Raw genomic sequence first — 12679 nt, forward strand, 5'->3', positions numbered from 1 at the left:
CTCATCTTCCTCTTGACAATACCCCATAGATTCTCTATGGGGTTAAGGTCAGGCGAGTTTGCTGGCCAATCAAGCACAGTGATACTGTTGTTTTTAAACCAGGTATTGGTACTTTTGGCAGTGTGGACAGGTGCCAAGTCCTGCTGGAGAATGAAATTTCCATCTCCAAAAAGCTAGTCAGCAGAGGGAAGCATGGAGTGCTCTAAAATTTCCTGGTAGACGGCTGTGCTGACTTTGGTCTTGATAAAACACAATGGACCTACACCAGCAGATGACATGGCTCCCCAAACCATCACTTGTTGTGGAAACTTCACACTAGACCTCAAGCAGCTTGGATTCTGGCCTCTCCATTCTTCCTCCAGATTCTGGGACCTTGATTTCCAAATGAAATGCAAAATTTACTTTGCATTACTTAGTGTGTCAATGACTGCCTTTTGGATATCTGTTAAGTCAACAGTCTTCCCTATGATTGTGGAGCCTACTGAAACAGACTAAGGCTATGTGCCGACGATGCAGAAATGCTCAGGATTTTTTCCTGAGCGTTTCTGCATCTCCCTGGCAGAAAAAAACGCAAGCGGATTGTACATGCGTTTTTCATGCCAGGGACATGCGGAAATGAAGCGCTCTTCACTGGCATTTCCGCATGCGGGTGTCAAGCGCTTTCCAAGCGATTTTAGCATCACTTGGAAAGTGCTTGACAACTAGGTCACACTATATAAATCCATGCAACCAGCATGGATTTATATAGTGTGACCTGAGAGAATGGTTAAAAATAAAAAAATAAACCTATACTTACCTTCTGATGGCCCCTGCAGTCTTGCGGCGCTCCTGTGCTGGCTGCCAGCAGATCGCGGTACGCTGTACTGAAAGACCTGCCGTCACATGACTGTGACGTCACCGCAGGTCCTTCAGTCCTGTGCGATCTATCGGCAAACACAGGGAAGGAGTCCGGGGGCCGTCGGAAGGTGAATATAATCTTTATTTTTTATTTTATTCTTTTTTTTACAGCTTTTAAGGTACCTGGGTCTGGAGGAGAGTCTCCTCTCCTCCACACCTGGGTACCATCCGCACATTAGAACGCGCCAATTACGCAAGTACAGATGCAGTCTTGCGGAATTGGCGCGTTCGAATGCAAGTCAATGGCTGCGAAAACGCAGCGCTTCCGCAAAATTAATGGACATGCTGCGGATTTTTGAGCGCCGCATAAATGCTGCGGAAAAATACGCAGCATGGGCATTGAAAGTGCGGAATTGCATTGGAGACCATGGGGGAAGGTTTACCAAGCGTTTCCCAAGCATTTACGCTGCGGAAATTCCTAAGGTTCCTAAGGTCTAAGGGACCTTTTTAAACACTTAGGAAGCTTTTGCAGGTGTTTTTTGTTAATTATTCAAATTTACTGAGTTAATGACTTTTGTGTTTTCATTGGCTGTAAGCCATAATCATCAACATTAACAGAAATAAACACTTGAAATAGATCACTCTGTGTGTAATGACTCTATATAATATATGAGTTTCATTTTTTGCATTGAAGAAGTGAAATAAATTAACTTTTTGATGATATTCTAATTTTGTGAGATGCACCTGTATATATTTCTCTGCGGTATCTGTGCATCATAAATCGTGGTATGTGTTAAAGGGGCCACTGAGACTTTTTCGCCCGGGGCCCAGAAAAACCTGGAGCTGGCCCTGATAGGGGGTCTTATTGCATTTATTGTTCATATAGCAAAGTACCTAGTGCTTTCATATGAAATATATTGGGGCACATTTATCAATACTGTCTTATTCTTAGACAGAGCAATCTTAAACTAGACAATCTTAAAATGTGCCAGTTTGTATATTATGATTCATGCTGATCAAGAAATCTGGTGCAACTTTAGACTGTTAAGCTATTATGTACACTTTGTACCATAAATTGACATAAAGTTTTTGGTGCACAGTCTCTTGAACAAACAGAGGTATGGCTCCCCCTTTTTTCAGATAGGCATTTAATTTATATAGCTTGCCATGGACAGGTGTCTGAAAGAGTCTGGCTCCAGTCCTGGTCTGCCCCAGGTACATTGAGGTCGTCTTTGATATTAGAGGATAGGACCGTCCAGATTGGGGTAACCTTGTGGCGGTGGGATTGCTTTTACTCTTTTTGATCAAAAACAATGTTTACTAAGTTCCCTATGTTATTTATACACTGCTCAAAAAAATAAAGGGAACACTTAAACAACAATATATAACTCCAAGTGGATCAAACTTCTGTGAAATCAAACTGTCCACTTAGGAAGCAACACTGATTGATAATCAATTTCACATGCTGTTGTGCAAATGGAATAGACAATAGGTGGAAATTATTGGCAATTATCAAGACATCCTCAATAAAGGAGTGGTTCTGCACTTGGGGACCACAGACCACATCTCAGTACCAATGCTTTCTGGCTGATGTTTTGGTCACTTTTGAATGTTAGTTGTGCTTTCACACTCGTGGTAGCATGAGACGGACTCTACAACCCACAGAAGTTGCTCAGGTAGTGCAGTTCATCCAGGATGGCACATCAATGCGAGCTGTGGCAAGAAGGTTTGCTGTGTCTGTCAGCGTAGTGTCCAGAGGCTGGAGGCGCTACCAGGAGACAGGCCAGTATACCAGGAGACGTGGAGGGGATCGTAGGAGGGCAACAACCCAGCAGCAGGACCACTACCTCCGCCTTTGTGCAAGGAGGAACAGGAGAAGCACTGCCAGAGCCCTGCAAAATGACCTCCAGCAGGCCACAAATGTGCATGTGTCAGCACAAATGGTTAGAAACCGACTCCATGAGGGTGGTATGAGGGCCCAACGTCCACAGATGGGGGTTGTGCTCACAGTCCAACACCGTACAGGACGCTTGGCATTTGCCACAGAACACCAGGATTGGGAAAGTCGCCACTGGCGCCCTGTGCTCTTCACAGATGAAAGCAGGTTCACACTGAGCACGTGACAGACGTGACAGAGTCTGGAGACGCCGTGGAGAGCGATCTGCTGCCTGCAACATCCTTCAGCATGACCGATTTAGCAGTGGGTCAGTAATGGTCTGGGGTGGCATTTCGTTGGAGGGCCGCAGAGCCCTCCATGTGCTCGCCAGAGGTAGCCTGACTGCCATTAGGTACCGAGATGAGATCCTCAGACCCCTTGTGAGACCATATGCTGGTGCAGTTGGCCCTGGGTTCCTCCTAATGCAGGACAATGCCAGACCTCATGTGGCTCGAGTGTGTCAGCAGTTCCTGCAAGATGAAGGCATTGAAGCTATGGACTGGTTCGCCCATTCCCCAGACCTGAATCCGATTGAGCACATCTGGGACACCATGTCTCGCTCCATCCACCAACGTCACGTTGCACCACAAACTGTCCAGGAGTTGGCGGATGCTTTAGTCCACGTCTGGGAGGAGATCCACAGGAGACCATCCGCAACCTCATCAGGAGCATGCCCAGGTGTTGTAGGGAGGTCATACAGGCACGTGGAGGCCACACACAATACTGAGCCTTATTTTGACTTGTTTTAAGGACATTACATCAAAGTTGGATCAGCCTGTAGTGTGTTTTTCCACTTTAATTTTGGGGGTGACTCCAAATCCAGGCCTCCATTGGTTAATAAATTTGATTTCCATTGATGATTTTTGTGTGATTTTGTTGTCAGCACATTCAACTTTGTACAAAACAAAGTATTCAATGAGAATATTTCATTCATTCAGATCTAGGATGTGTTATTTGAGTGTTCCCTTTATTTTTTTGAGCAGTGTATGTACTATTACTATTTATTTAATTTTCTCCGTTTTGTGTCAGAGTTTTGTTACTTTTCTCACTTTATCCATATCCCTCTTTTTTTAGCCTTTTTTCCATTACCTGAACACAGTGCAGTGTCACGTATGTGGTTGTATATGTAAAAGTAAGATTAAAAGGAGAAAAAAAGACAAACATTTTTCTCCTCAGAACTATAATCATTTGTACTGTAGTATTAAAATGTACATAAACAGTACTGAAAATGTGTAGAATGTAAAAGGTGCATAGATGGACCTCAGCTGTCAGGCTAGTCTAGTTAATGTTGTACTACTCAAATGCACACACAATTACATTCTTGTAAAAAGCAATTTACCAGTTTTAACAAGCAAAACGATCTGAACCATACAGAGAAAGCAGACTAGTTACATATTCATCTGCCAGCTATTTCCTGCAATACAAAAATGTTCAGGATGACAAACAGCAGATGTGCATGTTTTCCACAAACTCCTGTTTTTGCTCACTAAGCATCATTTATAGCATTTTCTCAGAATGAAGTCAATTACATTAGCCCTGGGAAGCACTTACTGATACACGTATATAGGTGACAACTAAAAAAACATTATATTTATAGCAAGTGTGTGTTTCAGGTGACAAATGGTAATCATTTCATTTACTGTAGAGTTCCAAGAAAAGTAGCTGTACATTCTTCAATAGTATGTTTGTCTTCATCAATGAATGACAATAAGTGTATGAATTTTTGTCTGCATTTTTTGTCTAATTAACACATGTAAAAAAAGTTTTTTCTTCTGTAATGTTTTATGTTTTTTTTGTGCTTTTTTTATAATTAATGTTTTTTACTACCTGCGCTCTTCTGCTGTTTTTAGCTTTGCAAGGCAAGTTATTATTATGTGATTCCATGACTTGTTATTAAATCACAAGTTATATCAAAAAAGTAACTAAAGAATACATAATTCATATTAGCAAATGTATTTTGTTTTTTAAAGAAAAGATAATAAAAGATGTCTATGGGCCAAAAACACCTCAAAAGTGGGTGAAAACACAACACATAGAGGTTGATGCGATTTTTAAAAACCGAACATCAAAACGCACAAGTAAAGTGGAAAAAAAATGAAACCGCTACCTGAGAAGAGTGTGCAATGCATTTCTTATTTAACAGATGTCCATACATTACTGTAGGCAACCAGGAGCCATAGACTCGAGCTGTACATTTTTGATGTCTACAGATAGCTTAACCGTATCTCGTTTTTTCTAAATACAACGCAGGCACATCCTGTGATTTGCTGGAGGAGGTTATAATTCCCTCTGCCCCAACTGGAAGCAATAGTCAGAAAAACTCAAGTTCTTCTTTCTGTGAAATGCTTTGGCTGCTAGGATTTATGATTGACTGGTGACCACCAAGAAGTACAAATATATAGAAATGCATTTGGAAAATTAGCAGGCCTTATTAATGTTACCTAATCACTTGTGAAACAAAATTCCAAGTGCGTTGAAATTGAAAAAAAAAGTTTTTTTATTTACGATGTTCACTTTTCTGGAAAGCTAATCTGACAATATGATTCTCCAGGTCAGAACGATTAGGCAGGTACCAAAAGTACATTTTTTTTTAAATCAAGTGGTTAAAAAAATTTCCTAGATTTCATTTTCCTAGACCTGTAATGTTTTCAGCTTTTGGGATGTGTGAAAGCTTATTTTTTGCACCCTTAGCTGACACTTTTACTGATGACATTTTGGGGTAAATACGATGTTTTGATCACCTTTAATTGCATTTTCTTGCAATGGTTGCAGAGGCCAAAAAACATAATTCTAGAGTTTCGATTTTTTTTACTAGTTATGCCATTTATCGATCGGATTAATTTATTTTATATTTTGATACATCGAACTTTTACAAATAGAGTGATAGCAAATATGTGCATTTTTTATTGCTTTATTTTAATGGGGCAAAATGGGGCTGATTAAACTTTTATAATTCTTTTAATACATTTTATTCACATTTTACTGTATTTCTTAGTCCCTTAAGGGGATTTAAACCTGTGAGCCTTTGATCGCTTGTACTATAGACAGCAGTACTATAGCACTGCTATGTATAGTGAAAAATCACGGTCTCCTATGAACGCCAGCTACAGGCTGGCTTTCACAGGAGTACTGTCTTCAGCAGACTTTCGGCTTCCATGGCAACCCATCATTGCCCTGCAATCATGTCACAGATGATCCCATCAAGCGCACACAATGGCACAACTCCCTGACGGTGTAAATGCCGATGTCAGAGATTGATAGTGGTGTTTAACAGGTTAACAGCCTCAGGCGGAGATCCGCTCCACCTGAGGCTGTTAGGGGCAGATGATAGCTGAATATTTCAACCATCATTTTCCAGGAAAAATGCAGGCTGAGCTTGTGAGCCAGCATCAAAGTCAGGTACCCAACATATGACGCAACTGTACTTCATATGTTGGGAAGGGGTTAATGAAATGTTAGGGTATATTCACCCTGGCAGATTTTTTTCAGACATTCCAATTGTTATGAAAGAAGCTGACAGAAATCAATGTGCTTACTGACAAAACAATATAAAGGTATGGTACTGACTTTCTAACTCACAAATTTATTTTACAAATCTTTTCCATGTATATAAATTACATTTCTGCAAGCCAATCTCATCATATCTGTTACGCTCGCGCCCGGACTGACTGGCGTGAGCGTCATTAGTGATCCCACTGTACCATGAACCGAGGAGTGCCTGGAGGGGCGTAACTAAGTATCAACCCGATCCGACCAAGGTCACAGGGCGGCTCAGTCGACTTCGTGAACCAGGGAGGAACTGAGCAGAGGGACCAGGTGCTACTCCAGGTCAGACCCCGGTCAAAGCTGTTGACCCACACCGGGGAATGCAGGAACAGGCAGGTTAGCTGGTATGCAGACAGGTGGGCACTGGCAGGAACGGCTGGTATGAAGGCAGGTGGGTACTAGCAGGCACGGCTGGTATGAAGGCAGGCGGTTTCTGACAGGCACGGCTGGAATGCAGACAGGCAGATACTGGCAGGTATGAACGCAAGCTGGATAGGGACCAGTACAGACTGGGATACAGGAACAGAGCCGCAGGTGCGGTGGACTAGCAGAGCAAAGCCGCAGGAGCGGTGAACAAGCAGAGCGGAGCAAAACCGCAGGTGCGGTGAACAAGCAGAGGGGAGCAAAACCGCAGGTGCGGTGAACAAGCAGAGGGGAGCAAAACCGCAGGTGCGGTGAACAAGCAGAACAGAGCAAAACCGCAGGTGCGGTGAACAAACAGAGCAGAGCGGAACCGCAGGTGCGGTAAACAAGCAAAGCAGAGCGGAACCGCAGGTGCGGTAAACAAGCGGAGCAGAGCGGAACCGCCGGAGCGGTGAATAAGCAGAGCAGAGCGGAACTGCAGGTGCGGTAAACAAGCGGAGCAGAGCGGAACCGCCGGAGCGGTGAGCAAGCAAAGCAGAACAGAGCAGAAGGTGAAGGCAGACAGGACAAGGCTCTGTTCACATGGAACAGACTGGAAGATACAGGAAGATAGCTAGAACACAGGAGGTAAATACAGAGGCAGGGAAACAGAACGAGCAGAACCAGATACACACAAGGTACTTACAATGAAGTAGCGAGTGGACACAAAACTCACAAACAGAAGTACAGAGACAATGAGTTGGAGTCAGGTGCAGGTTCAGACACTGCAGGAAAAGGGAAAGGTACAGACATAGAGACAAACAGGTAACGGACTAGAACACTGTTCAGACAGGATCTGAACCAGGAACAAGATACAGCAACGAGCCTGGGAACTCAGCCCCCAGGGTGGCTGAAACTGACTAAAGTCACAAGTACAGGTAACAGGCCTGGGTATACAGTCCCCAGGGTGGCAGAAACAGACTAGATACAGGACAGGACCTGGCAATTCAGTTGCAAAGACAAACTGAGTGAAGGTGTTGCTCAGGCACCTCCTACTGGGTGGAGGGGGTTTAAGTATCCAGTGACTCACAGCAATATGCTGGGGACGCATTAGGACTGTGCACACAGTAGCTATAAGAAACAAGCAGAAAGCCGCGCCGACGCCCTAAGCAATCAGACAAGAGACATGGACAGAGCAGGTACTGGAGCAAAGAGTGCAGCATGGACTAACAGGTAAGATTGCAGTCTTGCATGGTGGGAGGAGGTGCACCATGCAAGCACGCCGCCATGGATGTTACAATATCGATGGTTTCGACTGACAGTCTAATATGTATGGAGGCCATGGCATTTCAGACTTTGTACTGTTTGCTATATTTTTCTTGGACATGTCTGACAGTGGCTCCATCATAAAGGACACAGGAGCGCTCAGCCAAACGAACGCTCTTGTGTATGAGGAAGTAGGAAGTCAGCCAAGATGGCTATCAGCTGGATAAATGGCCAGATCATCGTTCGGCCAACAACCATCTACTGCGTACTTTCCAACTCTTTTATAACGTTATAGGCAGATTACACAGGTTCACAACATTCCCAAAAGGTTATGGAGATTGCTAAACTCATTCTCACGCTGACTATACACTACTACTGCACATGACACAGATTATGCTCACAACACTCTGCCACATGAAAAATTAGTTCTTTTGAGCTAATCCCTTTCCCATGGCTCCTCCATCCCTAGTAGTAATTAGATGTAGTGATTAGTAAAGAAATATACAGTGATATATTTTGTTTCAAGCAAATAATGTGCTTGTGTCTGAGTTAAGAACATGGTAAGTAAATTTTTAATTACAACAGTTGAAACCAACACCCTGCCTTACTTTTAGTTGTGTGTCTTAAATAATTTAAATATATCACTACTTGACGGACCCAGTAAAAGTCATTACACATAGAGTTGTGTATACAGAAAAGAAAAAAATCCTAGAGTGCCCACAAACGCACTCCGCATTCTGTGATCCAGCTACTTTATTAATTTGACACAAAAATAATTTAAATAATACCTATAGAAGTATGATGAAATTATATTTTACTTGTGAAAATGACAGGCCCGATTCATTAAGACTGGCATTGTTCACGTCGGTCTTGATGAGGGGGCATGCTGGAATCAGGCACTCTTGATTCATGAATTCTGTTATGGAAGCTTTGATGAATTGGGCACAAAATGTAATGTAGGTAAAAGGATGACTCTAAAATATTAAATCATGTTAGAAATGCATAAGCCTCAAAATCAGTGTAATTCTAAGCTAAAGATTTACGTCTGGGAGTAGCTAGAGGGAAAAAAAATTATTGTTTCATATAATTTTTAGCAAAATGGATGACCTGCTGTATATAATTGCACAGAAATAAAATCTTAGGACAGCATATGTTATATATAAAGGAATAATATGTAGATACAAAGTCATGAAATAGAATAGTATATTTTATTTAGGTTTAGTGCAAACTTAGTAAAAAGTCTTAAAGCACTAAAGCGTTAAGAAGATGGAGTTTGCTCCTTCCCAAAATATTTTCTCTTTTTATACCAGAGCCCTTACTTAGGGCCTTTATCTTTAGAGCTTTCTGGAGGAGATCGTGAGGCTCTAGACCCTCAAAAAAGAAATCTTCATTGAAGATTGGACTGCGGCTACCGCGGATCAGGGTACTTCTTTGCTTTTGATTTTTGCCAGGTACTAATGATATGGAAATGTAGCAGCCAATGTTTTGGGGATCTACGGACTGTTTGTACAGCCCTTCTGCACTGACAAGACGAATACGGAGCCTCAGGTTTTCTGGTCGATATTCAGTGGACAGCCTTAAGATTCCTCCTGTATCTAGAGTTACAGCATTATCTATGGGGAATTGTCCAGGGGACAACAACAAACCACTGGTGGAATGTAAAGGAGTGTGATATGCCCAGTCTTGGGATGCTCTTCTGGTGACACATGGACTACTGTCTGTTGAGCTATCCTCATCAGTTGAGATTGAACTGTTTCTTAGAGCAGAAGACTTATAGCCAACCTTTAATGCCCTAGACAGTTTATTTTCCTGGTTGAAGGCTTTAAACAGTTTCATTGGGAAAGATCTGTGGAGCAGAGGAGAGCTAAAAGGAGAGGAGTCAGTTGACGAAGTTGTGTCACTATCTAAAGTTCCAGAGCGTTTAAGAGGTCGTAACTTCAGTGTGCTGTAGTAGTTTGGTGTGGAAATTTCTTTACAAGATACAGTATTAGAGCGAGATCGAGGTAGCAGAATGGGTGGATTAGCAGGGTCATTGTGAAACAGTGATTCTTTTCTTCTTGTATTTGGACTTTCCAGCAATGTACAGAAACCATAGCAGGTCTGTGTTTTTGCAAGATGGGGCAATGACAAAGCAGCTTGTGACTGAGGATCAGCATTAGTATTCTCCCCCTCTAGAGTATCTTCCACACTCTCTACTTGAATGGTATGAGGGTCAAATAAAATTGGTCTTGCTGCTTCAAACATCGACATGCTGAGGTCAGGAATAGACAGGTACTGAGGACTTAAATTTAGCTCTTTATGATTTTGGTGCCTAGGAGGTATACAAAATTCAGGAATGCTATCTGGTGTCAAGACATTTGTAAAAGTGGAAAGATAATGCCTGGGCCTCTCTTTTCCAACCATGGTCAGCATACAAATTTTCTGGCCAGATTAAGTTTAGTGACATCGACATACACACGTGAAAAGGAGGCTGGATGTGCTGTAACATAAGAAGGGAAAATTGTTAGGTATGAAAACAAATCCACAATTTCAAAGAGTAACATATCTTGTAATTTAACCAATTGCTAAATAATATTACACACAAAAATACAAATATTTTGAAAGGAAAAATTAGGAAATTATGTCAGGTGTAGATTTGATTTTTTTGGCACAAAGAGACACACCAAATTGTATTAAGAGGTGTAGGACTCTAACGAAATTAGATTTTATCTAGTAGGCTTTTTATTAAAAAATAATCAGTTCACCCACTAATATATAAAACTTTTCTTTCTACAAATTAAGTTGTTTAGTTGTGAAATGGGGAAAAAAACATTGTAGCTTTGTGTACAACAGAAAAAAAGATATATTACATGTTCCAAGTTCCTTAATACTGCCATCATTGTATGGATGTGTTCACGCTGGTATCATGTGTACTGTTTTCACATGAGTCACACCGTACATATTGAACAGTTTTCTAACAGCACCTACTGACATATAATGGGTTGGGCATGTTTGTATTGCTTTTTTTTCTCTGGACAAAATACTGTTGCAGACTACACTATTCTGCTCAAGGGCAACAGGAGGAAGAAAGCTTAGAACAAGGGTAAATTAATGAATAAAGATCTGAATAAAACATATTTTTGATTTTATTTCTCATCTCTGTTGCTAAGATATTCATTTGAAATGTTTAGATACTAATTCCCCTTCAACCAAGGGGCATTAAAATACTTCTTGGGGATTGTTTACCTCTTTTCCTACATAATGGTGGAAAATCATAAGAAGGCAGTGACATACAGGGAAAAAAAAAAGAAATGTCCCCATAGAACTGGCTTTCTCTGTACGATTTGGTAAGGCTGATGTATCTAACCAGGTCACACAGTTCTCACTGCCGACATCTAGTGTGATTACAAACGCAGAAGGAGAGCAGAGCTGTGTGTCATTACATACCCCGCTCTGTATTCATCCCAGGCATCAAAGAATAATGCCCAGTATATGGAATAGATGCAAAACTATGTATGTGACATGCTGCAGCTTTCATCTCACAGCACTGACAGTGACAACGAAGCTTAGAACAGGCTTTCTCTGTGTGATATGATAAGTGTAATGTATCTAACCAGGCCACATATATCTCATTGTCCATAGCTACTGTGATTACAAGTACAGGGGGAAGAGAGCATACCTGAAAGTTCTGTGAGATGAGAGCTGCAGTGTCACATACATCGCTCTGCATCTATTCCAGGTACTGGGGCATTATTCACTGAAGTCTGGGATAAATGCAGAGCGGTGTATGTAATGACATGCAACTCTGTTTGCCTCTCCAGCGCTTGTAGTCATAGTAGGTGCTTGCAGTGAGATCTGTGTGATCTAGATAGACCCATCACTCTTACCATGTCACACTAAGAAAGCCGGGTCAGACCCTCTTTGCAATTATTCCCCCCTATGTCACTGCCTTCTTATAATTGAGCAACATCATGCAAGGAAAAAAGTAAAAGCCTCCACAAAATAATCTCTGTTATTTCCCCATTGTTAAAGGGGAAAATTAGCATAAAATTTACAAGCTAATAGCTCCACAAAATAGATAAAAAATGTTGTATCCAGCTTTTCAGCCACAATAATAATAATAATAATAGTTATTTCTATAGCACCAATATATTCCACAAATCAGAGATGACATGTGCAGATAATATCAGACATTACACAGCAATACATTATTCAACAATTCAAATAAAGAGTGTTGGCACTGTTCGCAAGCTTAAATTCTATGAAGAAACAGGGAGACCAAAAGGTAGAAAGTGCTTGTAGTGTATGGTCCAGCCATAAATATAAAAAATAAATTGAGGTATTAAAATAAAGTCTCATAAACCAGTCATCAGCCAGCATATGTATTACTACAGACATACAGTGGGGAAAATAAGTATTTGATACACTGCCGATGTTTCCACCTAAAAAGAATGGAGAGGTCTGTAATTTTTATCGTAGGTACACTTCAACTGTTAGAGACAGGATCGTAAAAAAATCCAGAAAATCACATTGTTTACATAATTAATTTGCATTTTTTACATGAAATAAGTATTTGATACAATAGAAAAATAGAACTTAATATTTGGTTTGCAATAACAGAGGTCAGACGTTTCCTGTAGTTCTTGACCAAGTTTGCACACATTGCAGCAGGGTTTTGGCCCACTCCTCTATACAGATCTTCTCCAGATCTTTCAGGTTTTAGGGCTGTCGCTGGGCAGTATTTAGTTTCAGCTGCCTCCAAAGATTTTCTAT

At 41.3% G+C, this 12679-nt stretch overlaps 1 protein-coding gene across 2 annotated transcripts in view; it reads right to left on the minus strand.

The window, feature by feature from the left end:
- Nucleotides 1-9116: 9116 nt before the first annotated feature.
- LOC141165137 (C2 calcium-dependent domain-containing protein 4C-like) overlaps nt 9117-12679 on the minus strand; it is a 30758-nt gene continuing 27195 nt past the window's right edge. For both annotated transcript variants that reach the window (XM_073650780.1, XM_073650779.1), the window contains exon 2: nt 9117-10406. In XM_073650780.1, coding sequence (XP_073506881.1) covers nt 9170-10339 — 1170 coding nt within the window. In that variant the 5' untranslated portion in view covers nt 10340-10406 and the 3' untranslated portion in view covers nt 9117-9169. The remainder of the gene's footprint in view (nt 10407-12679) is intronic.

This window comes from Phyllobates terribilis, unplaced genomic scaffold, assembly GCF_046119375.1.
Source record: "Phyllobates terribilis strain yellow unplaced genomic scaffold, ASM4611937v1 Scaffold_11__3_contigs__length_659146591, whole genome shotgun sequence".
Lineage (NCBI taxonomy): Eukaryota > Metazoa > Chordata > Amphibia > Anura > Dendrobatidae > Phyllobates > Phyllobates terribilis.